The 23,935-nt window shown below is 39.7% G+C and overlaps 2 protein-coding genes and 1 non-coding gene across 14 annotated transcripts in view; 2 read left to right on the top strand and 1 right to left on the bottom strand.

Moving 5' to 3' along the window:
• Window positions 1-3,312: 3,312 nt before the first annotated feature.
• Window positions 3,313-22,476, bottom strand: SENP8 (SUMO peptidase family member, NEDD8 specific). Of its 3 annotated transcripts, none has more exons than XM_037502856.2 (2): window positions 22,437-22,476; window positions 3,313-6,479 (listed from the first exon to the last, which is right to left on the bottom strand). In XM_037502856.2, the coding sequence occupies exon 2, from the start codon at window positions 6,443-6,445 to the stop codon at window positions 5,807-5,809; it is 639 nt and encodes a 212-aa protein (XP_037358753.1). In that variant the 5' UTR covers window positions 6,446-6,479; window positions 22,437-22,476; the 3' UTR covers window positions 3,313-5,806. The 3 variants fall into 3 exon arrangements, with proteins under 3 accessions (XP_037358753.1, XP_037358752.1, XP_037358751.1); XM_037502855.2 differs by lacking the exon at window positions 22,437-22,476 and adding an exon at window positions 21,470-21,695 and having other exon boundaries at window positions 3,313-6,527; XM_037502854.2 differs by lacking the exon at window positions 22,437-22,476 and adding an exon at window positions 21,470-21,695.
• On the top strand, window positions 10,582-10,688 carry LOC119239582 (U6 spliceosomal RNA). Its single transcript, XR_005123868.1, has one exon. It is a non-coding gene; the product is annotated as a U6 spliceosomal RNA (small nuclear RNA).
• MYO9A (myosin IXA) overlaps window positions 21,394-23,935 on the top strand; it is a 191,763-nt gene continuing 189,221 nt past the window's right edge. For 5 of the 10 annotated variants that reach the window (XM_054688580.1, XM_054688576.1, XM_037502848.2 and 2 more), the window contains exon 1: window positions 22,148-22,253. The gene's annotated coding sequence lies outside the window, so the exon portion shown is untranslated. Of the gene's footprint in view, window positions 21,634-21,762; window positions 21,799-21,873; window positions 22,254-23,935 lie in introns of those variants that run through there. The other 5 variants (XM_037502853.1, XM_054688584.1, XM_054688572.1 and 2 more) reach the window with 3 other exon arrangements.

Genomic DNA, 23,935 nt, shown 5'->3' with positions numbered 1-23,935 from the left:
AAATGTTTACTGATTAACATGGCATTTTTGTTTTTGTTGCATGACCATGGAAAGAGGATGGGCTGTTAGATAAATTGCTTCTATAGCATATCTACTCATTCAACAAATAACAACCAGTATCTATGTGCCAGATACTATATTGAGCAGTGTTATTTGTTCATTCAAAAGTGAACAAATCTGACATGGTTCTTGGCCTTAAAGGATTTTACAGTTTAGTGGGAAGAGGGACACAACACCAAAATTCAAAGTGATTTGGGCACTTATTTAAAGAGTTCATGATTCTCGGGATTGGTTAAATAAGGAAGGCAAACTAGTTTCGTGTATCTGGGAAGATTTCTCTGAGGAATAGATTACATAGGCATTTTGACATCTTGATAAAGAGCAGAATTAGAGGGGGAGAGAACAGCAAGTGGGAAGGTTTTAAGGGGAAAAAAAGACTTTGTTGTGCTGAGGGAACTAAAAGGTCTGCAGATGGAGCACAGTAAGCTAGTACAAGAGTGATCTAGGGTGTAAGAGTCATAAGCAGGGAGGCACCAGATCAGGCAGAGCTTTATTAATAACACGGGCAGAATCTAAAATGGATTGGGGGCGAAGAGTATGCACGAATACCAGAAGAGGACTTTAGAAGCTATTGTGGCAGTCCAGATGAGAAAGGATTGTTGTTTGTATTAAAGTGGTAGCATCAGCAGTAGACAAATACATGGACTTAAAAGATATTTAAGATGCAGCATAACTAGGGGACTCATAGATTTGAAATGTGGGAGAGAAAGACAAGTCAGTGATGCCTCCTAGATTCCTGGCTAGAACTAGGTGGGTCTGTGGTGTCATTTCCTGAGGTAGGGAAGACTGATGGAGCAGGTTGGATGGTGGAAGATGAGTTGGGCTTTGGGATTGGTTGGATTTGAGTTGCCTGGCGCAGCGGTTGAGCGCTGGGTTGCGAAGCTGCCCGCAACCTCTGCGGCGCCGGTTCGATCCCCGGCTGCTCCCCGGCCACTGGAGGAGGGTCCCACATGGCGCGCAGACCTCTCCTGCCGCCCGCTGCTCCCCTCAGCAGTGTATTTCGGTCCTTCTGCCTGCTCTGCTCCCTGCTCTGGCTCTGGTGAATTCTCTCACCCTCCCACGCTTCTGACTGTACCCAGTGCATGTATAAACAAACAAACAAATAAATAAATAAACATGCCTCTATAAAAAAATAATTAAAAAAAATAAATAAAATAGCCAAGGGACTATGTCCAGTAGGTGGGCAGTGAATTCACAAGTTGAAGTTTGGGAGAGTTCAGGAGAGAACAGGTCTGAAGTGACTGAATCTTCTTGGCTTGGGGAGTGGATGAGAGCCTAGGAAGTGTGAGAACTGGATGGGATAAAGCCCTAAGAATCTACAGCAACTAGAGAAGAAACTAACAAATAAGAATAGTTGGAGAAGTACTAGGAAAATTGTCACATCAATTAAAAGAAGAATGATTTGAAAAGGAGGGTTTGATATTGCTAGGAAGCCTAGTAACAACTATTAGTGATATTAAGTATCTTTTGTAGAGTTGTGGAACCAGAAGCTAGATAACAGTGGGTAAAAAGTAAAAGGTCAGTATCTAGAAAGAGAACATGAGCTCATGTTTTTATTTACTTTTAAAGACAGGAGATTTAATGCATCTATACAGTTAAATGCTGATGGGAAGGAGTCAGCAGAGAAGTTGATGATGATGATATGTGTGTGTGCACAGAAAACCTTCCTTGTCTTAGCTTGTGACTTGGGAAAAGGGTTTTCTTCCAAATATAAATACATGGAGGGAAAAAAGTCAGGAATTTACTTTTTTTTTAAACACAAACAGCAACTGACAAGTTAGTTTCCCCTACATAAGAAGAAACTTCACTTAAATGCATTTAGCATTTGATTTTTTTTAGTGGAATTTCACTTGTCTCCTTTTGGAACAAGTGACCAATCTTCCTATTTCTGTAGAGCCTTTCATCTTTGCTTCGTTTCATTTATTTGACCCAATTCTTTTAAGTCCTCTCTTTTTTTATGAGACTTCCAGGCTACTGCTCTTATTTTACTTTCCATCTTTTATATACATGGAACCTGAAAGGAAGCACAATGCAGGGCTTTTAAAAATGCCTTAGATCAGTAGATTGATGTTAGGAGCTGATCCAATTATGATCTAATACAAAAACAAAGCCAGTTATTATATAGGTTCTGCTACACAGTAGATATTGAGATGATGATTTTTCACTAGTGGTCTGTTATATACCAGCTGAATTTATGAAATTTTAAAAGTGAAGTGAAGCAAGATTATATTTTAAATGTTCACGCAAGGAGTTCTTGCCATGATTTTCTGGGACAGGGAAAAAGGAGGGGGTGAAAGAGGGAGAAGACATGAAGGCCCTGCATTTGAGTCTTAGCCCTGTCACTTTCTTTTTTGATTTTTTAAATTTTTTTAAAATTTTTTAAAAAAAAAAGATAGATAGATTGATTGATTGATTGATTGATTGATTGATTGATTGATTGATTTATATAAGCACTGGGTACAGTCAGAAGAGCGGGAGGGTGAGAGAATTAATTCACCGGAGCCAGAATGGGGAGCAGAGCAGGCAGAAGGACCGAAGTACACTGCTGAGGGGAGCAGCGGGCGGCAGGAGAGGTCTGCGTGCCATGCGGGACCCTCGCTGGTGGCCGGGGAGCAGCCAGGAATCGAACCAGCGCTGCAGAGGCTGCAGGCAGCTTCGCAACCCAGCACTCAACCGCTGCACCACCGGGGAGGCCCAGCCCTGTCAATTTCAATCACGTGACTAAGTATCTATCTCCAACTTTGTTTCTTAGCTATAAAGTGAGAATACTATCTGGAAAAACATGGTTATTAAATGAGACTATACATAGCAGTGTTCAACAGGCCATTTTTTTATATAGCTGTTTAGGTGCAACATAGAACTAGATTTTCAAATTTGCTGCTTGTCTTCAAACTGGGTAGTAGAAGATGGAGAACAGGTTTACTTTACTGTCCATTTCATGCTTTACATATGATAATTAATCCTTAGAGTACCTGCTTAAACATAATACTATCTTTATTTTACAGATGAGGCTACTGAATCTCAAACTTGCCTGAGGTTCTAACAGAGCTTGGATTTGATTCAAACATTTACACTCTTTCCAATACCACAACATGGAAATTTCCATAAATATTTTCCCCTTTTCTATTTTGTAATGAAAGAAAAACTTACAATATTAGTAAAAAGCCATGTGACTGAGAAATTCTATGTTGCCATTTCAATGGAATACCTATTATTAAATGTATTATAAATAACCACATTATTAAAATGTATAATCAATATGGGTATAGTAAAAATCAAGTATGTATTAGAAATACCCAATTGTGAATTTTTCAATGATTCTGATTCAGTTAGGATGGGTGCTTATGAACTTCAGCAGCTCTCTAGTCAAAGTGCACAAATATTTGTGATTTAGACAGTATTAAACAGAAAACCCATTGATGCTTATTTTTATTTTTGACCACCATCTACAGCTGGGTTTACATATGGTAACCCTTCTAATTCCATAAAAGACACAGGTTGGACAAGTGTATTTGTGAAGCAATACACAGAATATCTGAAAGCAGGGTAGGTCAGTATGGTAATTGCTCAATTCCATTTTGAATAACCTGCTTTCCTTTTGAATATATTACGCTGAACTTTGCAGACTAGATCTGTTTGATACTAAAAGAAAAGGAACACAATCCTAGGAAAAGAATTTTTGCTATGTTCTAGTATGTCACATTAACAGTGTATGGTCAAGCAGGTATACAACTTTTGGGCTAGTAAAGGAATCAGGGAAAAATTAGGAGTAAACTCTTAAATTCTCTTGTTATAATGCTAACACTTACAAAAGGCATATGTGGTTGTATAGAGAGGAATGGACTTTCATGGTCTGGACTAGATGTCTAAGTTAACAGCTATTGAAATAATACAGAAGTCCCCTTATCAATGGATGATAAGTTCCAAGACCACCACGGTAGTACTGAATCCTATATATGCTGTTTTTCCTGTACCTAAACACCTAGATAAAGTTTAATTTATAAATGAGGCACAATTTATTAATGATAATAACTAATAGTAAAATCAAACAATTTTAACAATCTACTCTAATAAAGTTATGTGAATATGATCTCTCTCTCCCAAAATATCTTATTGTATGTTTTGGACCACATTAACCACAGGTAACTGAAACCGTGGAAAATGAAGCAGTGGATTAGGGGGACTACTGTATTACTTTCTTATCTCTATCTACATTCCTGGCCTCAGCAACCTAGGTCACTCCTTTTGCTGTCCCTCCCTCCCTATTTCACCTCTAGCCGACTCCCAGTTGCTTAATCTATTTTTCCTGTCCCCCTCTTGCATTAACTCTTCTTTTCATCCAAAACATACTTATTTGAAATGGAAACTTTTTTGGTATCTTTCTCTTTGACTTTTAGTTTCAACTTCTGTTCACTCAGGCCTGCCTGTAACCTGTACTTATTTACACTTACTGTGTTTTCCCTCCCTGACTAAAAGGAACTGAGTTTCTGCCTCTGTGGTCACTGAGCAGTGAGGTTATTTTGGGCCAGCAGGGCTGAGGGCAGGGTTAAGCTGGGGAGGTAGCTGAAAATAAAGTTTCACGGCTGAAGCTGATCTTTGGTTTTCAACTTTCAAATGCTTTGCAATCTAATTCTCTTTAGGAATACAATTAATGTGTATACTCATTATCATCTGGTTGTTAATTATTTGAAACAACTCTCAAAAAACACGACTTAGGAGGGAGTGCATTTCTTTTTACTCTTGTTTCCACACTTAAAAAAAATGATATCATTTACATTTTGAATTAAGTGAAAGGGTTGAGAAAGGTCACTTTTTCTCTTTCATATTTCAAAAACAAACCAACACTTAGTCTGTAAATTTCTGATACAATAATAGTCCTGAAATTACCATCACAGAACTGAAAGCAATTCTGCCAGACTAAGGAGAGAAAGGAGAGAAAATTATGCTTATCAGAAACAAATATTTATCCGAAAAGACAGGTAACCTTGGGAAGTCATCAGCTGTGAGTTTTAAAACCACAGAACTTTGGATACAAGGACAGTGTATGTATGGCTAATAGACAAGGCAAAGAAAAGCTGTTGTCAGTCCAGAGCAGCAAGTTGGCCCACTCACTGAAGTAGTTCACTTTAATGAAGTTACTCAGGATCCTCCTTTCTTAAAGTATTCTAGGAATCAGACAGGGAAAGGTGGGCTAACACCATCTTTATCAAATATTTGCAAAGGTCAAGCTGATAGCCAGGAATGACTTTGCAAGGTGAATGGAAGAGATATCACAGAACTGAGCAACTTATTGTCACTATATCTAGATGTTGAAGTAGGCTAGGTCTTGGTCTGCTTCTAGCCCATTGATCTCTTTAAATATGTGGGCTGTACAAAAAGTTTTTGGTTTTTCTTTATTTTTCTTCTTGTATTTATCTAGATCACACATGTTCTTGATTTGTTTTACAGGTCACTGCTTTTCTTTTGGAATAGCTGATATGGATAAAGGAAGCCAAAAGGGAACTAACAAATGTTCAGATAGTCTGCTTTTAGGTTTTTGTATATAACATCAAGACATTTTCACAGAACACACGGCTCTCAAGTTAGGGTTAAAGTGAAACTTTCCATCAGGATAATGCAGAAAGTGACATTCTTTCAAGCTTCCCTCCTACCAGGCATCTTCCCTCAGGCACTGAGATTGCAGCCATCCAATGAATGGGAATGGGCAGAAAGAGGAGACTTCAGAAGTCACAAATATATTTCAAAGCTAATTTTTAGCGAGACTGACAATGAGATCTTTCCATTCTTTCCTCTTCTTTGTGATGTATGTAGGAGTAAGGAGCTGCAACAATGATTCTGGCTGTTGCCTGAAGAAGTTCTTACACAAGGCCTCAGTATTACATATCACATACATCCCACAGTCATAGCTGTTTTGTTGAGCAGGGGCTTTTTCTTCCACAAAGATCAGTTTATTTCCTTTTCTGCCTAAGAAAGCTTCCAGTTTCTCTGCTACCTGCTTTGCATGGACTGAGTTGCTCTTGCTATGGGAATCATAATGAAAAAAGCTATTTTTATCTTGGAGATAAACCAACAAACTCCAATGGGTTCCTCCAGCTGCCTGGTTGGAATTATCATTGATGGCTAAAAATACAACTTTCTTGTGGGGGAGGCCCAGGGGTTCGAGGAACATGGCGATCTCTGCTGGATTGTTTGTGCACTTGATAAACTGGGTGACTTCAGGGCTGATGAAGCAGACATAGTCAGAACAATCATGAAACTGACTATTGGCAAAGTACTCAAAGGCAAACCCAATAATATGGTCATTGAGCCAGCTTGGAGGATCCAATAATGAGACATCTGATTGCCGCAGCAGACTGTCCATGTAACTCAAGACTACAGGGTCCATTTGTACTGTCCAGGCTGCTCAGAAATTCCAGACGCTGAAGGAGAAGCAGAAGACAATATTTTCAGCTGAATATGGCACCTGACTGTAAAATGAGGATCACAAATAGTAGGTATTTTTATATAGTTTTGGTAAAGATTAAATATAATTGTAAAGTATTTACAATAATGCTTGACTAAGTAAATATTCAACAAATTCTAGCTTATGTGCTATATGCTAGCAATGAATTAGAATGAAAACTCTGGAAAATTTCCATGCTGAAGAAGTAAGTATGCATTTTAAATTTCCTCTTTAAATGTAGATATTGATTAAAATTATAATTGATATTTTACCAAACTCCACAGCATTAACCAAATATTTCACCCTTTAATGAACATGCATGATAACAAAGGTAACTTATTTTTATATTAAAGATGAATTTTCAAAGAGTATAAAGAAAATTTGCTAATAACTAAAAGAAATAATTTCTATTCAACATTAATTTTCATGAGATAAAATATTTCTTCCTTATTCCATAATTAAAGAATAATGTTGCAGTTAAAAGGAATTATAATTTGAAGAATGGAAAATCACAAGAGTATACAAATGAAACTCATTCCTGATTCTGCCCAGTTATGAGCATAAGTAGTATGTTTTTGCCCAGTTCCCATCTTTACCCTTAGAGATAAAATAAGAACCATGGAATGTTTACAGTGTAAATTAGAAATTCTCTTGGCATTGAAAGGTATTATGGCATGGGAATCAGGAGACCAGAACCTAACCCTAGTTCTACCACTGACTTGCTGGGATCATCTTAAGCGGTCATTTAAATGATTTTACCCCTCCTCTTGTCATCTGTTAAAAAATGTCATAGGTCTGCTTTACAGTCCTCAGAGAGTGGTAGGATAGGTCAAATAAATTTTCTCAAAGGAATTAAAAGAGCATAAAATGTTGTACAAATGATATTTATGTTATAAATTGAATATCAGCAGGATGATTATAAAGTTTAGGTAAAAGTCTAAACCAATGAAAGCAAATGTTGTTGGAAACAAATATCCATTCATACTATCTCATCTGAACAAAAGCATGACTAACCTAGAGTAGGAGTAAGACAAGTTGTATGATAAGATTAATATGCTCAGGATCACCTGATCATGAGGTAAGCTGCTAATAAAGATAAGTAGGTGCAGAAGGTGACATGATATTTGAGCCTAACAGAGAGAGCTCACCACTCTGTACTGACCTACCAGTATAACACTTTCTAAAAATCACAAAGTGATAAATTGTCACATGCAGATTGAGAGTAAACACAAAGCATAGTATAAGAAAATAATAATACTTCAGTGAAAGACAGGCCTAGAACTATGACATCAATTAATAAACTCTGTCCATTGGGGCTATTTGTTATTTTACCAACTGGCAAATTTGTGGCAAATTTTTATGAGATAAAAACCTGCAAAAACCTATACAGAAAAATAAATATACTCAAGGAAAAATGCTTAAGTAAATGAGCACCAAAAATGGTTTTATGTGCACACAGTATATCATGATCTGAACTACTTCAGAAATAACATGGGTTTGCTTATGAGAGAAAAAACTATATATATATAAAGTAAAATGGTATGAATTAAGATTTTCTTAAGAGGAAAGAATAACTTGAGCAGAGACATAAGCTGGAGCCAGGAATGAAGTTAACGAGGCATAGAGCACATTTGTTTTGGGTGGACCAAAATTTGGCTCTAAGCTTTTTGGCAGCTAACCAGAAAGTGTTAAGTTAAACATTCACAAAGTCCATAAGGTAAAACCAAAGCAACTGCTCAGAAGAGGTTTAAAAACATTCTTTGTATTAAAGTCTGACAGTTTTCTTTCAAGAAATTTTCATAAAAGACACAGTGTATCATAATGAACAACCCACAATAACCTTAGAATAGATGAAAGGGCTTCACAGGGTCATTTCTTATAATGATCCTCAAAAGCCACCTAGTAAAAGAAATTTTGTGGAGTCCAGGTACTCCTTTTGCTGCAGAACTGACCTGATTTAACAGTATATGAATATGAAAGGGAGTGACTGCTTATGAAGGAGCAAGGTTCCATGAATCTCTGTGACTTGCCATCAGTGAATACTACCCAGTGGTGAGTGCCAGAATGGAGACCTGCTCTCTAAGTTGCCAGCTGAAATCAGAATCACATATTAAGAGTTAACCTAACTAGAGATATAAGCCTGCAAGAAGAACAGTGCCTGAAATAAATGGGTGTCTCACAACACAAGGAGTATCCACAGGCAGGGCCAAAATTTCCTTCAAAAATAGTTTTTGTGCTGTCTGTTTGATTTTGGAAACATCCAACACAGAGATAATGGATCAAGTCAGGGACCTACCAAATCCCACACAGAATGACTCCAATAGTTTAACCCTAACTATTCTGAAACAAATGGAACCACACTAGTCTTTGGTTAAACTACTCTGGGCTCAAAAGAAAACTCTAAACTGCACATCTGAAGACCTGAATTTTAGACTCAGCTCTGTTACTCATTGACTGTGTGATCATAAAGAAACGATTTAATTTAAGCTTCAGTTTCCTTTCTGTAAAGTAAGAATATTAATGACCTTTACCACTAGGTATTTGTCAATGTAAAACGAAGAAATATAGGTAACTAAGATTTAAAAACCCATAACAAAGTATTTCCAGATATGTAGAGTGATCAGGAAATTTATATCCCAATAACTGAAAACTAAAACTATATTTCATTTAACAAATGCTTGAGTATTTCCTATGTGCTGAAGGTTGGACATACATAATGGGAATAAAATAGTAGTAGTTCTTATCCTCACAAGTTTAAGACTATTATAATGAACATATAATGAATATACAATTCTTTCAGTCAATAAACATCATCTTAATGCCTAGTTTTAGGTGCTGTGGGAGATACAAAGATGTATGTAGTCAGAGAGACAAGAAACTCATGAGGCTCAAATAAGTTACATAGGAATTCAGAAGAGGGAACAATCACTCCTGGCTAGAGGGTAGAAGGGAAGGAAAACTCAGATCGGGAAAGACTTCAAAGAGAAAGTGGTATAAAAGCAGGCTCTTGAAAGGCAGATACAGATGGATGCACAGAGGACAATGAAAAAGGCGGAAAGACAACGAAAGTGCCTTTAAATGTTTAGTCAAATCTGACAGGAATGAAGTGGAATAAGGTGTGCTGGCAAAGGCTAGAGGGAGTTAGCTGGTGACAATATGAATTCTGAGAGAATCTGGAATTTATACTGGAGGAAATGGGGATGCATCAATAACTAGGTCAATGATTTGGGAAGATTATTCAGCCAATATATGCATTAATTGGTGGGGAAAGAAATTGAGGGTAGAGATCAATTAGATTTTTACTGGAAGTAAAGGTAGGAGATAATGACCTAACTAGGGGACGTGGTAGCAGAAATAGACAAGAAAAATGTAGACAGAATAAGTGGTCAGAGAAGGGTAAATGAGAGAGAAGAAGGAATTAATAAATGGTCTGGGAGTTTTAGTTGGAGCAACTGAGAGGATGATAATAGGGGCTGGGGGAAATAGGAGAGGAAGTGGACCTAGCAAAAGAACCAAGAGCCATCTAGTATCAACATAGGGATATTTCTTTTCTACACTGTGAGCGCTACTATGCTTGGCATCCCTGACATACAATAACTGTTTGCCAGATGAGTTATTTTCTTTTTTCTTTTTTTTATAGAGGCATGTTTTTTTATTTATTTATTTTGTTTGTTTGTTTGTTTTGTTTATACATGCATTGGGTATAGTCAGAAGCGCGGGAGGGTGAGAGAATTCACCAGAGCCAGAGCGGGGAGCAGAGCAGGCAGAAGGACCGAAGTACACTGCTGAGGGGAGCAGCGGGCGGCAGGAGAGGTCTGCGCGCCATGTGGGATCCTCTGCCAGTGGCCGTGAAGCAGCCGGGGATCGAACCGGCGCCGCAGAGGCCGCGGGCAGCTTCGCAACCCAGCGCTCAACTGCTGCGCTACCCGGGAGGCCCAGATGAGTTATTTTCAAAAAGGAGTCAGAAAATAGAGTAAGGAAAAAATGCCTCTTAAGGCCTTTGTCATATTTTAACATGTATATTTTTGCATTGCTTTTGTGTTTTATTTTCCTCTGTCGATTAATAGTAAATTCCTTCTGCGCTCGCTTCGGCAGCACATATACTAAAATTGGAACAATATAGAGAAGATTAGCATGGCCCCTGCGCAAGGACGACACGCAAATTCATGAAGCGTTCCGTATTTTTAGAAGATGTGGTTTATATACACAATGGAATATTATTCAGCAATCAAAAAAGATAAACTCACGCCATTCGCAGCAACATGGATGGCGCTAGAAGGAATTATGCTCAGTGAAATAAGCCAGAAGGAAAAAGAAAAATATCGAATGGTTTCACTTATAACAGGATTATAGGGAAACCAAATAAGACATCAGTGTAAAAAAATAGTAACAGTACAAAACACAATAAAGCAAAAACAGGCAATTATAAATCAGAGACATCCTGCAGGGGAGGAGGAGGGAGAGGGATGAGAGGGAGGAGCACAGGGGACTGTGGTGATGGTGCACAGGTGCCTTGGGGAACGAAATTCTATGGGGACTCAACCTGAGGGGGTAGGGGGAAGCAAATATTGTTTAAAAAAATAAAAAAAATTAAATTAAAAAATAGTAAATTCCTTCAGAATAAGATATATAGGTACTTGGTCTGGCAGATGATTAGGGATATTGGGGAGTAAACTGGGGAGACAAAGACCTCCTCATAGTTTTATTTGTAAGATCCTTCAAAATATATTATAGTTCTATGTTTTTGGGTTTAAGAGACATTAAGTCCAGGCTCTGATTTTGCCACTTGCTATCTATGTGACTCTGGGCAACTTCCTCTCTTTCTGGGCTTCACTTTCTTCATTCATAAAATGAGGTAATAATAAAACCTGCCTCACAGGGTTGTTAGGCAGATTAAAAACATGACTGAAAATACTCAGCACACTGAATGTTTATAGCAGTCTTTCAAAAAATTTTCTTATATTTGGGGTGCTAAATAATAGATTTTAAATATTTCTTGAAAATAAAAGCATTGTTTTTATATAAAGTCCAAGTTATCAAGGACAGAGCTAGCCAGGACATGACCCATGCTTTTGTGCATTAGGTTGGCATAAGAGATAATGCTAACTTGAGGGAAAGTTGTTCTTTCAACCTCACAGTGAAGCAATGATGTTAATGTGTGTGTTATCAGTATATACACACCCTGTGATTACAGGGCTTAGTTTATTATATCTCCCACTTTGGTAATTAAATGAACTAATAATGAATTCACAGTATTATATAGAACACTTCCAAACAAAGGTTTAATTTTAACAAAAGACTTTTTTTATACCTTGTTGGCTGCTATTCCACCATTTTTCTGTCCTAACTTTTTTCCTGTTTCTGCTTATTTTGCAAGAACAGGTTTGCCATAAAATTATGGAAAGTGAAGAAACAATGAAACAAAATTATTTAATCCCAGCTTAAAAGGGGAAATCTTTTCAAAAATTGACATGTTGTGTTTCAAAGTACAGGCCCAGAAGAGTATTCATGTTTTGAGGTGATTTCTCAACTGCCCAGAACAAAAACTGCCATAGGAAAAAAACCAATACTCCCAGCTCATGGTCAAACATTTGAAAGTGAGGGTAGCTCAGTTTTAGTATAATTCTGAACCCACTTTAGACTTACTCAATGATTTAGCAAAAAGCAACCAATCAGGTGCTGTCAACTTGTGTCTTTAAATACCTCCTTTGTTCCCTAACTTTTAAATATTGCCCAAAGTCTATTTCTCAGGAAGACAGATTCCTCAAAGTCTTTTCCTCTGGAAAACTTTACTTGCTGTCTTCCTGCCGGTAAACTTGCAATAAAAAGCTGGTGTCGTAATTGACTTCTGTGCACATTGGACATCAAGCTCATTGCTTGCTTACATCCAAAGACCAAATTTGGCCCACTATCTGTTTTTATAAATAAAATTTTATTGTAACAATACCACTGATATCTTATTTGGTTCCCCTATATTCCTCCTATAAGTGAAACAATCCGATAGTTTTCTTTTTCCTTCTGACTTCTTTCACTAAGCATAATTCCCTATAGCTCTATCCATGGCATGAGTTTATCTTTTTGATCGCCGAGTAATATTACATTGCGTATATATACCACATCTTCTTGATCCAGTCGTCTATTTTCAGACATTTGGGTTGTTTCCAGGTTTTACCTATTATAAATAGTGCTGCAATAATTTACTGTCTGCGTCTTAAGAGAAAAATTGTTGGTCCCCATTCCATAAGAACTGTTAGTTCTTATGTAATACACTGTAAATTTCTAGGTTGAATTATTTTTTTAAAGATTTACTTATTTATGCATACAAGAACTGGGGTATAGGGCAGAGGTGCGGGGGGTGTGGGAAGGCGAGAGGATTCACCAGAGATAGAGTGGGGAACAGAATAGGCAGATCAATGGAAATACACTGCTGAGGGGAGCAGCGGGCGAGACAGGAGGGGTCTGTTGTGCCATGTGGGTTGCTCCCTGGCTGGGGATTGAACTTGTGCTGCAGTGGCTGTGGATAGATTCATAGGTTGTGTCTTAACCCCTGCGCCACCAGGGAGGCCCCTCTAGGTTAAATTAATTTTAAGAGCTTCTAAAGGACTAAGAAATCATTGGGGTTATTTACTGAATATTTATTAAAATATCTTAAAAGTAGTTTCCAGGTAGATTAACTAACCTTTACTAGAGGTACTACTGGTGTTTTAAACTGGATTTTTGGTGAGAAAATGCTTAAAATTACCAATTATAGTGGCTATAAGAATTACCTATTATAGACGCAGACATATTTATTTTACAAGGTCAAAATCATACAAAGGAATCTTAATTGATAAACATTTCATAAAGTATATATGTAACTAATTTCCATAACCTCTGAGAAAATATGCCCATGGCTGATGAATGAAGTAGTGATTCAGATAAATTTGTTTTACTGTAAAGCCAACAGAAAACAAAAATAATCCTTACTTATTTCCCCTCTAATTATTAATAACAGTTCCTTAAAAAAATGAACACTTTCATTTGTTTTTGTTAAAAACATTACAAAGTGCAAACTGTAGCTGTTCTACTCATTTTAAGTTGAACAGGAGGAAAGCTAACAGTTTCTAAATACAGTTCCTTGTCACATTCTCTTTGCCTTTTTGTTTCAAGTTGTATAAAGCTGAAAATGCTCACAAATGTGGTCTGTGTTTGTCTAAATAGATACATAGCTATGTGCCAGCAGGTATCAACAAACAAACAAAGGCTAATCACAGAGCATCTTCCTAGAGCTTCAATTTCACTAGCTTTGGGGGAAAAAGAGCTGAGTAATTTAATCATTGACTTAAAATATTTTAATCAGTGACTTAAAATATCTTAATTATTAACAAACATGTGGATAAACAACAGCATAAATGCTGAAGCATGGATTTTAGACATGAAATAAGAGATTCACAGAGAACTTAAGCACTGATGGCTGGTGATGTTCCCTGCTTCATTCACTCTACTTTGCTGACTTGGATACTTCAGTAGAACAGTGTAATTATTGTCCGTAATTGATATACCTGTAATGCAAGTCCCTGATTCTTAGGAACCAGATTCCCTAATAATTATTAATGGCAAATATATAAGCTTATGCTTTTTTACCCTAAATGTATATAGGAGTAAGACAATCATTAAAGAAAATTTATTCATTTGGTTAAAATATACTTATTGGTGTTTTCTGTGTGCCAATCTTGCCTGCAATAATGAGATCAGAAATTGAATTTAGTACTGTGTAATGCAATGTAGACATCCTCCCAGAGCTTGCTATCTTTTTCAGATCTCACATATAATCTATATATAATAAGACTTGTTGATTCCAAAATGTTCTGAATCTGTCTCTTATGCTTTCCACCTTCACTTCTATCACCATGGTCAAATCCATCATCATTTCTTATCTTGACCTAACCTCACAGGTCTCCTTACTTCCACTACTGACACCTCCAATAAGTTCTCCACAAACTAGCAGAGTAATTGTTTAGATTTTTAGGTCATGTCATATTTGCCTCACGTTGAAAACCCTCTACTAGCTCACTATCACACTCAGGGGAAAAAAAAAAGCAAATTATTACCCTAGCTTATGAAACTCCATGATCACATAGTCCAGCTAACTCTCCAATTTCATCTCCTTGTCCACCACGGAGATGAAGCTCCAGCCACACTAGCCTTCTCGTAAGTCTCCAGCATGCCATACTATTTCCCTTATGAGGGCTGGTATACTAATTGTGCCCAGTTTCAGTTTAAATACCACTTAGTCATACTGGCCTTACTGTGACCACCAGTCACATAACTCTATTCTGGCCAATTATCTCTTATCACTCTAATTTCAATTCCTTGCATAGCACGCATGACTGTTGCCTGATAATTTTTAAAATTATATTTTATTTGCTTCTTGGTTAATTTTATCTTTCTCTTTACACCCCCCCTCCCATATCTCACACCCCTCTCCAAAACAAGAATGTAAGGTCCATGAGAGTAAGAAAACAAGGGACCATATCTGTCTGTTTGCGATTCTAGCCCTTTGGCCTACAACAGAGATTGTCAGAATAGATGAATAATGGAATATGGTCTTACTTCCTATTCCACACAAGAGTTCTGCATTTCTGTACTGAGGGAAAAAGTACAGGAGCTTGATTCACAATGCCCTAGCTTTGTGCATTAGGGCAGAAATACATAAACCAATGGACTAGCACAAAAACCAAATCCATGCATTTTTAGAAATTTTAAATATGATGGTGCCATTACAAATCAGTGAGAGAAATTTCAGATCACTCCACACTTTCCACATGTTTAGTGAATTCTATGTTCTGTTGCAGCACTACCCAACAAGACTTTGTGTGGGAAGCGTTCTTCATTTACAATGTCCTGTACAGTCTCTAGTCACTTTTGAGTGTGTACTTGAAATGTGGCTAGTATGAGTAGAGAATGAAATATTTAATTTTAATTAATTTAAACTTAAATAACCCCGTGTGACAATCGGTTACTATTTTGGACAGCACATTTCCAAAAGGCTTCACAGGTATTTCTTAAGAGGAAAAAAAAAAAAAAGATCATGTGGTTAAATAAGTTAGGGAAATGCTGTCTCCTAAAACTCCTTATTGGAGATTCATACTGCATATAGGCACAGTAAAAGTTTGACGTTCTGTAATAAAGACATTTAATTTTTCTTAGTCTGATTTTTTTCCCCAAACTCATTTGACCATGATGTACTTTTGTTTTGTTTTTCTTTGGTAGAACATTTATTAACATCTTATTGTCTATGCAGTGATGTTTGAGATATGCTCATTATAATAAATGCATTTGGGACAACTTGTTAATCATACTTTATATCAAATTATAATTCAGATGGAATAAAAATTAAATGCTAAAAAGTAAAACAAAGATATTAGAAAAAATAGGATTAGAAGAGAGCTTAATACATGTATATAACTAGCCAGTAAACACATGAAAAGCTACTCCTGACATCTTACCAGTTATATAAGAAAAGCAAGTTAAAGCAGTATTTAATATTCCACCTATCAAGTTAGCAAAGATGAGGAAAACTGATAATAACCAGTTTTGCTAAGAGACCAAGAAATAACTATATGTAGCTATTATACTTTTAGAAATTTGTGGTAACAGAAACATTAAGAATGTGTGCAAAAATTTAACATGTGTGTTCACCATAGTAATATTAGTAATAGAAAAACTGGAAACAATCTGAAAATTCCAAAGAGGACAGGTAAATTTAAATAGGGTTTCCAAACAATGGAATACTTTTCAGTTATTAAGTAATAAAGTTGTAGATATAAATTTATTGACACAGGAAGATGTTCATGATATGCTATGAAAAGGAAGATTAGAAATTTGAATGAGAAAATAATCAAGATTGATGGTCATCCAAAGTTTAAGTTTATAGTTTTCTTTAAGAATGGGATTATTAATATCTTTTAACTTTTTATCTTCAACCTTTTTTTAAAAATATTTATTTATTTATTTATACAAGCACTGGGTACAGTCAGAAGCGCAGGAGGGTGAGAGAATTCACCAGAGCCAGAGCGGGGAACAGAACAGGCAGACCGACGAAATACACTGCTGAGGGGAGCAGAGGGTGGCAGGAGAGGTCTGCATGCCAAGTTGGGACCCTCGCCGGAGGCCGGGGATCGAACCGGCGCTGCACAGGCTGCGGGCAGCTTCGCAGCCCAGCGCTCAATCGCTGCGCCACCAGGGGAGGCCCTATCTTCAACCTTTTGATATTGTATGCTTTATTTCTTCTTATTTCTTTTTATTATGAGCACATAACCAATAAATACATTTTCATTCAGGAAAAAAAAAAGATGTTCTACCTTCAACTCTTATACGGACTTAAAGTCTGTTCGACTCACTAGTCTTACTTCTGTCCCCTAGAAAAACACAGTAGGGCCTACCTAGTGGCGCAAGGGGTTAAGATGCAATCTATGAATCTATCTGCAGCCACTGCAGCATGAGTTCCATCCCTGGCCAGGGAGCTACCCACATGGCACAGCAGACCTCTCCTGACTCACCCGTGCTCCCCTCAGCAGTGTATTTCAGTCAATCTGCCTGTTCTGTTCCACACTCTGCCTCTGGTGAATCCTCTCACCAGCCCCCCCCCCCCGCCCTACCTCTGGCCTATACCCCAGTTCTTGTATGCATAAATAAACCTTTAAAAAATAAAAGAAAAACACAGTAAATCTAAACTTTTCTCTATAATCTTTCAAACACATGTTTATTAATATTAGATCATGTCCTAACTTATAACATGATTTCACTGGCAATTTCACAAAAAGAATCACATTTAAGACCACAGTGCCTTTCATGGCAGCATAAGCAGAAAAATTTTCAGGAAGGAAGTTCAAGCCTTTTTTTCCTTGTTGTTTCAATTTCCCTCAATTAAATATTTCCTTTTAATCCTAAACCATCCAGAGATTTGTATAAAGTAGTAACTAAAAATTACCATCAAGATTTACACATGCCTCTGAGAGCACTGCTTAGATTTTACTCACCCCTGTTAGTTTCAGTGACTTGACAAACTGTGTAAGTTTTAATAAATGAAGGTATTTCCTAACCATACAAAAGTGAAATTTATTTTGAAAAACTCCTAAAAACATAACATTGTTATAAATAGAGGAAGATTTCTCAATTTTATAAATTTGAACAATATTCCTTCAACATGAATATTTACAAGTAGGGAATTCAGCTCTGAAAAGAACAAAGCAACTTGGTATGATGATAATGTCTAATGACTTCATAAATTTCATTTGGTCCTTCCCTGGGTCAGCGAGTAGACGAGGGGACCTTTTAGGATGTCTTCCAATACTGAGGATCTCCATTTACTGCACTATTACTAGGCAGGCTAAGGTGTCATTGATCATGAAAAAAATTTTATTCTCAGTCTACTATTTCTACCTTAAGGGTTTCATCTATAATTGTGTCACATTTTCTTCCTCCTTCCTATAAAATTGATGTAAACACCATTTTTTTTAATTAAAGTGATCTTGTTTTGCTTAAAATTTCCTGACAAATGACTTCACACAATTGCAAAATTGGAAATGAATGGGCATAAAGGCAGTGTGTGGGGAGGCCATTAGATTCAATGAGAGGTCTTTGTAAGATAATATTTTATAAAGGAGTGAGCAGAATTTTATTTTAGTGTATACAGTAACAAAAGCTGATAAGGTAGGTCAAGCTATAGTCATAATCTGCCTGATTTCATAAATAATCACTGTGTTTAGCACATGGTAACCATAAGCAAACACACTATTTGGAAGGGTATGAAAAAGCCATCATCTTTTAATCTTATTTGTCCTGTAGATTTCAGAGCCTGGTAAGTTATTTTTTTCATAGGCAGTTAAGAAGTAAATTGTTATTATAAATGCCTAATTAATAGGTTTCAATATCTGCTTGCCATGTAGTTGGGGTTCAATAAATATATAATGAGTGAATGAAAGAAATAATAATTTGTGTTTTTCTCTACTGTGCTGTTAGGAAATCAGGGTTTGATGGGACGCTATACATACAGAATTTTGTCTTAGCAATTTATCTTTAAATGTTAATTAACACAAATACTTGCAAGTTACCCTGAACAAGTTTTAATTATATTATATATTATCAAGTACGGCTAAACATTTCCAGCATTTTAGTTGCTGATATAAAGTGCAAAGTTGCTGCAAGGAGCAGGAGAAAAATTAGAGCCAAGTAAAGGTAGAAATCCCTGAGCTATTGTTTTGAAGGCTTTTTATCGATTATACTACTCTGAGAGAGTATTTACTTATTTGTTGGCCATTAGAGAAGGCAGGCTTAAGGTTTGTAAACTTATAACATAGATGCTTAAAAATAACTGTAGTCAGGACAATTTTTTTCATTTTCATTATTGCTATGATGACCTAGTACTTTTATAACAAACAAATGTACAGAGGGCTAGCCATTTAATTGAATTTAGAAAAAAACTTTCAGATTTTTCTGTATTAGAAATTCTTAAAAGGTCTCATAAATTTCATAATCTCAGTTTTTAGATGGACCAGTTATCCCCTTCTCTCAAAAAGGGACAGAAAGAGAAACTTCAGTCTTTACATAAATTTGATTTTTAGTTTGTGTTCAGCTATATGACCACCCAAGTAGTATCTAATAGTTAGATGGAAAAAAGTCAATACATGGTGAAGAAGGTAATCTCTCAGACAATTTGGTTCTGAAACCTAAGTAACTTTACATTATGCATTTGGATTATAATACTTGGATCCCAAATTCAATTTTTTGAGTGTGGTTTAAAACACACAATTTGGGGACTAGCTGAGATATGGGTTGTAAGTTTCATAGTCAGGTGCTGATCAGTTTCCAAAGAATGTGTTACCTGAGTCTTGACAACTTACTTTCTGTTTGCTATTGCATTTTGTTCATCTCAAAGTTTAAGGAATTGGCAAGGAAAGAACAGTCTTGACCTTAAAAAGACAGTTCCTATGTCTGTCACCAATAGAAATATGATATTTTCACATCACATTAAAGTTGTTGCAGGTACTTCAAATATGATTCATACTCATCATTATTTTGAAATTATATAATTACACCTGCTCCCAGATATTGTTTAATGCATAAAGCAGCATTTATTTAACTATACCACATACTTGTTTTAGTGTTTAAAAAATGTGAATAAAGTTGATTTTTAGGCATTTAATTTTATATATTTAAAAACATTACTCTGAAGTAGGGGTACACAGGCCAGGTTGCCAAAGAGATCCATGGCATAAAACAGGTTATTTTATTTTTACCTTTGTTATTTATACCTGTTGCTTATAGTGTGTAATCTAAACACTTCAGCCTGGAATTCAAGGCTTCTCATAATCTGTTCACACCTACTTTATCGTCTTTATCTCTGTTCCACCCCTATTCTCTGTACTAAGCTCTAGTCATTCCAGACAACTCTCTCTTATCTGGAGGCAGATAGACAGGTTTTTTGATTAACCCTAGTTAAAAGACAGTAGCCAGACATTGTCTTGGGCTCTGCCAAGGCTACTCTTCTTTACCTGCTTAGTGAATTCTTCATTTAAAAATTTGTTTTCTTCAATAGTATGAGATCCTAATAGCGCTGTATTGTAAACATCTTTTTATCTCACTCCTTACTTAAAGGACTGATTAAAATGAATAATAGTAGATTCTAAATTGGCATTACAGGGTAGTGAAAACTAGTCTTTGAATCTAATAAATTGGCTTAGCTCTAATTTTTGTGGAACAGAAAAAAAGATGCCCTTGAGTTCTAAGGCAGGACCCAGTTGCTAAATCCTGGATGGATGGGGAAAGGAGAGGAAAGACTGAGGGATAGAATGTGTGGGAAGGGTAAGGCAGGAGTGATGCCTCCAATTTCCCAAAACAATTATTCTAAACTTCCATTACTCTGTTCAAGCTTCTCATTCTACCCCCAAATCTCAATCCTCAAATGACCCCCATCTTAATGTGATAGTCAACTCCGTCAACTTCCTACCCTCCCCAACTTTCCATTCTTTCTTTTTCCCTAGTTAAGTGGTTTTCAAGCCTCAGCATTAAAACTCACCCGGGGAGTTTTAAAAAGTACTGATCCCTAACACCAACTTGTTTCATAGATTGTGGGTGGAGCAAGAGCCTTGTTTTATTTTTCTATAGGCTTCCCAGGTGACTCTAAAGTCTACAGGTTGAGTTCCACTACTCTTGATCCTGTACATTAGCCGCCCTCTCTCAAGTGTCCACCCTCGCTTCCATGTTTACACTTCCATGTCTAAGGGTTTCTTTTTTTTTAACCAGCTGTGCTGCCGAAGCAAACACTTAGGGTTTCCCATCTTTAAGGAAAATACTCTTCCAGTCAACATCCTCGCCCCTCATCTCTCACCCTTCACGAAAACATTGGTAAAGGGCCAGAAACCAGCTACATTCCCTTCCTCTAACTTTTTATTCCATCAGCTAAAAGCTATTTCTCTTTGTTATTCGCGCCAACATTGTCCGAGGCTTGTGCAACCGTCATTCTTTTTGCTTCTCTTATCACAGTTCTTTGACCAGCTACCAAGAGACCCAAAGGTCACCTTGGAACCGGCGTCCTCATGCTCAGGCAGGGGCCTCCTTTCTGAGCTCGGAGTAGACCGTGCTGTTTACAATAGTGTCACTTTACTACCACGGCTCTCTCTCTGCCTCTCACACAGCACAGCACTTCAGAAAGCTGACCAGATTTCACCCTCTCTGGCTTTCTGGAGCGCAGAGCAGGGAAGGCGCTCGGCGGAGCCCGAGGAATGAATGGAAAGGAAAACTAGGAAGCGGAAGCCGGGGGCGGGGGCGTGTGTGGAAAGGGGCGGGGGCTGCGGGGGGCGGCGCCGAGAACCCCGCGCCGGCATGGGGAGGGGGTACGGGCCGGGCAGCCTCGTGTGGGTGGCCAGGAGGTCCCCCGCCGGGACACCCTGACAGACAAACCGACGCGGGTCGGCGGCGTCTTACCTGCCTTGGACCTCACCGCCCCAACCAGCCTTCAGACACCTCAGTACAGGCCGGAAAGCGAGAGCTACGGTCGCAAACCCAGAATTTTCTACCCCAACCTTGCGACATTTCTCGCCAGCAGAGGGAGACTGATTCCGAGGCTGAAGCCCCCGCTCTGCCGTAAGGTGAGGAAAAAACCCTGGGCGGGGCCGACGGGGGCGGGGGAGTGGGGACGAAGAAACGGGGCGTGTCCGCGCACGCGCAGGGCGGGCCTGGCGAGTGGCGTCACGTGCGGGGGCGGGGCGAGGCCGCGGCGCGCCGGTCCCGGCCGGCGGCAGGGGGCGTGGGAGGTAAGTGCGCCCGCGCCTGCTCCGCCGCCGCCAAGGAGCCGCGCGGGGCGGGGCCGCGTGCGCGAGGTCGCGGGCGCGCGGCCGAAGCGGGCGAGGGACGCGGCGGCGGTTGGCTGTGGCTGTGGAGTCCGGCTCCGGCCGGGAGAGGCGGCAGAGGGGGACCCGCCGCGGCGGCGGCAGCGGTTGAGGCGGCGTTCCCGACCGCGCGCTCCGGGCGGGGCGCGGCGGGGGATGAGCCGGCCCCGGCCGGGCGGAGTCTCGCTGACAGGGCGGGGGATGCGGGGCGGCCGCTGGCCTGGAGCCTGAGGCTGCTGGGCCCACCCTCCCCGGAGCAGTCCGACCCCCGGGGGCCTCGTCGTCTGCTGCCTCCCGCGGCCCGACCCTGGAGCCGAGGGCGGGAGGCGGCTTCCGCCCGAGAGGAGGGGGCTGTGGTGGCCACCGCGGCGGAGCCCGAGGTAAGACCCGCCCCAGCCGCCCGCGAGCGGCCTTTCGCCCAGCCCGGCCCACGACTCGCGCTGGGGATCTGGCGGGGCCGCCCCGCCCCGTCCCAGCGGAGACGCCCCACGAGCGGGTCTGCCCGGGAGCCTCCCCGACACCCGATCTTGGCCCGGGTGCCCAGGAGACCCCACCCATTGTACCTTCCGCGGGCCAGACCTTTTCCTGGCCAGGCAGCGCTCCCGGCGGTCCTGTCATGGGCCCCCCACCGCCAGCACCACCTTTAGAACCCTCGGACTCGCTTCGGAGGCTCAGTGGAGCCTCCAGATTCCGTTACATCCTCCCGTGAGCGGACCCGATCCCTGCTCCTCGGGGGCCCAGTCACGGCCGCCCCCTCCCGCTTTGCAACCCGGAGTTCCTTGGCGGAGCGGTCGCTGCGCAGCCGCCTCCTTCCGATCGCGTCCAGCTCCCTCCCTGGGGAGCTTACTAGCTCTTCCCCTGTCCGACTTGGCTTTCAGTCTATTTCATGATGCGCTTATCTCCTGGTAGATGTGGAGCCAGCCCCTCTTTAGACACGCTCAGATGGCGGCCTCCCCCCACCCGCTACTGCAGCCTCTGGTGGACCCTTGTTCTCGCTCTTCGCCCGGGATCCTTTCTTTGATTGAATGGGTTTTACCAATAAAGCCTGGTGGGGACTTGCTTAGCCTAGTGTATTCCCCCCAAGTGGGGCTTAAGGGGGCCAGGTGACACCAAGTTGGAAGGTTTATAGGCTAGTGACTGAAGAGGGAGGGAGAGGAAAGAGTTTGGAAGCCCAGGGCAGGGTGTGTGTGTGTGTGTGTGTGTGTGTGTGTGTGTACGTACGCTGTTAGAAGGTCACAGCCTGCTTCTCATCTTCACAACGTGTGAGATTGATTGTACAGAACTGACGTTTTAGGGACCTCCATAAGGATTAAATCACATCATGCTAATGGTGTAACTGTCTCTATGTAATATCACTTGCTTCACCTTCTCAGAGATTTTCACAGATCTTTTGCACTGTTTTTTTGCAGAGGGGACTTTTTTCTTTTTAAGTTCAGCTGACATTGTTTGTAGCATGTTTCAGGTGTACAATATAACCCGACATCTGAATACACTATAATGTTATGGCCCCCAAAAAATTTAGATGGCATTTTTGTTGCTGCTGCTTTTGAAATTTCTGGTAAAGTAAGATTTATAGTTTTCCTTAATCTCTAAGATTTTATTTTTTTAAAGATTTATTTATTCATGCATACAAGAACCAGGGTACATGACAGAGGTGCGGGAGTGGGGAGGGAGGGGGGGGAGAGAGAGAGAGAGAGAGAGAGAGAGAGAGAGGATTCACCAGAGACAGAGTGGGGAACAGAACAGGCAGATGGCCTGAAATACACTGCCAAGGGGAGCAGCGGGCGAGCCAGGAGAGGTCTGCCGCACCATGTGGGTTGCTCCTTGGCTGGCTGGGATTGAGCCGGCACTGCAGAGGCTGCGACAGCTTCACAGCGCTGTGCTCAACTGGCTGCACCACCTGGGAGGCCCTAATCTCTAAGATTTTAATGTGAACTTAAAAATACGTTTCTGTTGCCTGGTGCTTGCTCTTCCAAGGAACAAGTACAATTATACAGTGTTCACTGATGGCATCATTCACAGTTTTCTCAGCTGTGGTGAATTTAATATTGATTAAAATGTT

This window comes from Talpa occidentalis, unplaced genomic scaffold (genome assembly GCF_014898055.3).
Source record: "Talpa occidentalis isolate TD23 unplaced genomic scaffold, MPIMG_talOcc4v2.1 talOcc4.11, whole genome shotgun sequence".
Taxonomy (NCBI): Eukaryota; Metazoa; Chordata; class Mammalia; order Eulipotyphla; family Talpidae; genus Talpa; species Talpa occidentalis.
This window is presented reverse-complemented; position numbering and strand designations above follow the sequence as displayed.

Bases quoted from the DNA above. Each gene is read 5' to 3' on its own strand.
- SENP8 (XM_037502856.2), bottom strand. From the start codon at position 6,445: ATGGACCCTGTAGTCTTGAGTTACATGGACAGTCTGCTGCGGCAATCA.